Consider the following 5,000-nt stretch of genomic DNA (forward strand, 5'->3'; position numbering starts at 1 on the left):
TTATAGAAAGATCGATGAAAAAAATGTAAAAGGTATACAACTTGTTGATGGTTCAAGAAAAAATATACAAAATGATGAATATACATGTGATGATAACCAAATTGTGGATCCTCCTAGAACATGTTATTTTGTTGTAGGATCTGAAGGTGTCGGTAAAAAATTTATTATTGAAAAAGCTAAAGAAATATTTGTGAATAATCCTAATAATGTACAATATGGTGATTGTCATAATAGTGAGATGAAAAAAAAAAAAAAAAAAAAAAAAAAAAACATTTTTTTTGAATATGATTGTAGAGAAATGAATGATATAAACTTCTCTATGAAAATATATACACTTGAATATTGTTTAAGATATACATTATTAAAAGAATTAAATGATGATATAATAAATAATTATATAAATCTCAAAGATATATATGATAAGATGATATATAAAGATAATATAAATAAATCTTATAATATGTTATCTAGGTGGAGAGATTTTTTTATACATATTTATGAAAATCCACAATTATATGATTATTTTAATGAAAAGGATTTAAAAGAAATTAATAATTACCAAATCATGATAAAAGAGAATAAATATAATTATGAAACATGGTATGCTTTTCTAGATATGCTTTTAAAAAAATTAAAAGTTAAAGTTTTTTGTAATTATTTTAATCATTTTAGTGCTTATTTATATTTTTTCAAAATGTTAGCACACTATGAAGAATATGATTATTATAAAAAAAATACAAATAATATTTTAATAAATTATAGTAATGGTAAATTCATATATACATACTTTTTATATATACTTGGAAATTTACAACATATATATAACTACAATTTCTTTTTCCTTTTTTATAATTTTCATCTTTTTTTATTAAGTACACAACCTATTAAAGATTTTAATTTCTTTGTTAATTTCTTGAAACACAATATATATTCACATACTTATCGTTTCCCTATGGTTATCCATGCTATAAAAAACTTAGAAATTATGAAGTCTATTTTTATGTATAATAATATAATCATAAAATGGATACGTGATAAACATGTAGTCAACGAAACAACAAGCAGACACATGGAAAAGACACAACATAACGATTTATATTTAAAGAAAATTCCATGTTATCCAAATATAAAAAACAAGAACAATAAAAATAATTGTAATAATAATATGTGTTTTAATAAAGACATCCAATATTCTATACGAGAGAGAATTAACAACAATATGAATATTTCTTCTCTTCATAATTTAGATGATAATAAATATGCTGAGAACCAACAAAATTTTGAAGAAAGTACCTTCAACATGACCAATATAATAAAAAACCAAACAGACAAAAAAAAAGAAAATATTGAAAAATATTATTATCATAAAAAATATCAAGACACATTATCAAATAAACAATTAAAAGATATACATATAAATACATATAACACTTCAGAAGAATATGAATTAATTATTAATAATATAATAGAAATAGATGATTTCTCTTATGATATGATAAAATCTATTTTAATACCATATTTTACAAATAATCAAGATATATGTAATTATATTTATAAATATATCGGAGGGAATATTAAATTAATAAAAATTATATGCAAAAGCTTATTTGAACTAAACCAACAATTTGATGAATGTGAAATCATTAAACAAATTGAAAATGCAAGAAAAGAAAATATTACTTATGATATGGACGAAGAAGAAGAGGATATATTAAATTCGCCTAAGAAAACCATAGAACAAATTATAACATATAAAAAAAAGGAAAAAGAAAAATTATTTTTAAAAGATTTATGTGAACAAGTATTACACAATTTTATCTTAAACTTTGAACAAAAAATCATACAATTTTTTTCTTTACCGAATATAGAAAAAATGAAAATTAATCAATATGATAAGGAAGCAAATGACAAATATAATAATAATAATAATAATTATAATAATTATAATAATGATGATGATAAAATAAAACAAACAAATGATAAGAAATCTAATCATGAACATAATGTACAAAATAATAAACCTTTAAATTTTATACAATTTTATTTTACGATTTTTGAAACTATCCGTTATTTTTTAAAAAAACAAAAAGTGTTTTGTTATAATATTATTAATCTAAACAATCCTATACTTTTAGGGTTAATCGATGTAAATATAATACATTATAATTATCAAGATAAATATCTAGAATTAACAAATAAGTTTTATCATATCTTATTATTGAATTATATAGAATTAAAATATAAACAATATCCATTCAAATTGAGGGTTCAATACAATGTTAATTATATGCTTAATTATAAAATCATAGAGCACGAGTATAAGTTATTGGAGTGTAAAAATTGAATGTATATTAATCCAAATGTTATATGTGCATACATAAATGTATATATTAATATATATCATATAACCTCAAGAATATTTATTATTACTCTTATTATTATTTTATATATATATATATATTTTTTTTTTTTTTTTTTTTTGTGTATATATTTTAATTTATATAATTCATCCTGTTATATTTTTTATGTGGTACATATCGACATTTTAAAACACTTATTTTTCATTTTTATTTTCGTCATCATAAAAATGAGGAAAGCTAACGACCTCTTCAATATTTTGTCTAAAAAAAAAAAGGAAACATGAATAAGCTTATATATGAAAATATTAACATGTTTATATATATATAATATATTTATTTATATATATATGTTTATTTTATTTCTTATTTTTCTTCTTTTTAATCTTGCCTTGGCATGAGCCATTCCAATATTTGACATCCAATATAACTTATCATAATTATGAATATGTAAATTATGCCTACAATAATGGAAAATATATATATATATATATATATACATAAATATATACACATATATATATTGTTTTTTATATTACTAAAAACTGTATTAATTTCGTATATTTTTCTTATTCTATTAAACAAGCTTGGATTTGCGTAATTTAATACGTTCATATACACCTTTTCCTATATTATAAAACAATGAAACAAGATTAAACATAAAAACATAAAACAATTACATAAATGAACACATATATTTAGGTTAATATCATTTTATTCTTTACAATATTCATAATATATGTATTATGTGATTTTACCGTCTTTTCCGCTACTTTTTCCCAAGAGTACATTTTGGTTAGCTGGTTAAAAAAAAAAAAAAAAAAAAAAAAAAATATGAACAAGTCATATACATATATATATATATATATATATATATTATATATATATATATTACATATATGTTGTATAAATAAAAAGAAATAATATATTTACATTATAAATAAAATTATTCATATATATATATTATATATATATACATATATATGTTAATAAACTCATGTTTACCCTTTCGTGGAATAAATTTGAGTCCACCTTTTGTACAATTTTTAATGCTTTATCGACTGCTTTACATAATTCGATATGATTTGGTTTAGCTAGAATCATCATATCGTGTGGTAAAACTTCAGATATTCCACCTACATCCGTAGATATGACAAGCAAACCACAACTAGCTGCTTCAATTATAGCTATACAAAAAGCTTCTGTTAAAGATGTATTTAAGAATATATGACCAGTTTGTAAAATATTTTTTACATTTTCTTGTTTTACTTTTCCTAATAAAACAACAGAATTATGTAAGTGATACTTTTCTCTCATTTCTTCTAATAACAATCTTTTAGGACCTTCTCCCCCTATAATAAATTTTATGAATGGGTATTTTTGGCATACTAATGGTATTACCTTAACTATCAAATCTATACCTTTTCTATATGTTAACCTACTTATAACAATAATATTTATTCTTGGAAACTTTGGTCTTTTACTAATACAAGGAACAAATTTTGTAGTATCAAGGGCATTTCCTATAACTGACGTTTTATATGGATTACTTTCTGTTCTCAAAACTAAATTTTCTCTATTCGTATGGGAAACACATATAGAATGATCAACATCGTTTATACAATATTTCAATAATTTGTTTACATGTATGCATCCTTTGTCTGAAAAACTGTATAATGAGTGATCTGTATAGATAGTTTTTATTCCTAATGTTTTGGCATGAAGAATGAATTGATGAGCTAATGCTGACGTAGCCTAAAAAAATAATAATAATAAATAAATAAATAAAATATACATACATATATATATATATATATATATATATAATATTCATATCATCTTATATAACATTTTATTCATTTATTTATTTTTTCTTGCACCTGGTGACCATGTACTATGTCGACTTTTTCTCTATATAATATATTTCTACATAGTGGTAAAGTCCCTATAATATTTGGAAAACTCACTACATCTAAAAAAGGCTGGAAGGGCAAATAATAAACCTTAATACCGTTACCCATCCATCTTATACCATGCCTATTATTATTAAAATTTGTTACAACTATAACCTTGAAACCTAAAAAAAATATAAAATTAAAATATTTGAAACAAATATTATGCAACTATTTAATATATTTATATACATGCCCATTTAATAATAAATATGGACACAATATGTTTATATATATTTATATATATATAAACACATTGTTCTTTTCATCATAAGATTTACTATATATTTAATTTTTTTTTTTTTTTTTTTTCTATGTATAACCCTTCTTTATCAAATTCTTAGACAATTCAAAAATGTGAGTTTCTATTCCTCCCAAATTCGGATAAAAAAAATCACTCACCATGCAAATACAACATTTTCTTTCTTTTTTGTAAATTATATTTTTATCTTTTTCCTTTTTGTATATATTGTATTCGCTAACTGCATCTTCCATTATGTATTCACATACATATTTTGATATCTATTTATTTTTTAAAATCATTACATAAATATAAAAATATATACGTATTTATATTTTTATATACTTTTTTGTTTACTATATCTCGTTTTAATTAAGATAAGTCCAAAAATATAAAAAAAATAATAAAAATAAATTAAATATATATTTACATTTTAAGGATATGAAAAGT

The 5,000-nt window shown here is 20.5% G+C and overlaps 2 protein-coding genes across 2 annotated transcripts in view; one reads left to right on the plus strand and one right to left on the minus strand.

Annotated features, from left to right (window-relative positions):
- The window catches only part of PRSY57_1031600 (hypothetical protein), a gene marked incomplete at both ends in the record, with an annotated part of 2,706 nt that extends 362 nt beyond the window's left edge, over positions 1-2,344 (plus strand). Inside the window, one exon of the mRNA XM_012907904.2 lies at positions 1-2,344. This exon is cut by the window's left edge and continues 362 nt beyond it. Coding sequence (XP_012763358.2) covers positions 1-2,344 — 2,344 coding nt within the window.
- Positions 2,345-2,523: 179 nt separating this feature from the next.
- PRSY57_1031700 (phosphatidylinositol N- acetylglucosaminyltransferase subunit A, putative) lies at positions 2,524-4,804 on the minus strand (the record flags this gene model as incomplete). The annotated part of the gene is made up of 7 exons (XM_012907905.2): positions 2,524-2,621; positions 2,777-2,818; positions 2,897-2,984; positions 3,116-3,157; positions 3,363-4,112; positions 4,238-4,434; positions 4,633-4,804. 7 exons carry the CDS (start codon positions 4,802-4,804, stop codon positions 2,524-2,526), a joined length of 1,389 nt encoding a protein of 462 aa, XP_012763359.2.
- Positions 4,805-5,000: the final 196 nt, after the last annotated feature.

This window comes from Plasmodium reichenowi, chromosome 10 (genome assembly GCF_001601855.1).
Source record: "Plasmodium reichenowi strain SY57 chromosome 10, whole genome shotgun sequence".
Classification (NCBI taxonomy): Eukaryota; Apicomplexa; class Aconoidasida; order Haemosporida; family Plasmodiidae; genus Plasmodium; species Plasmodium reichenowi.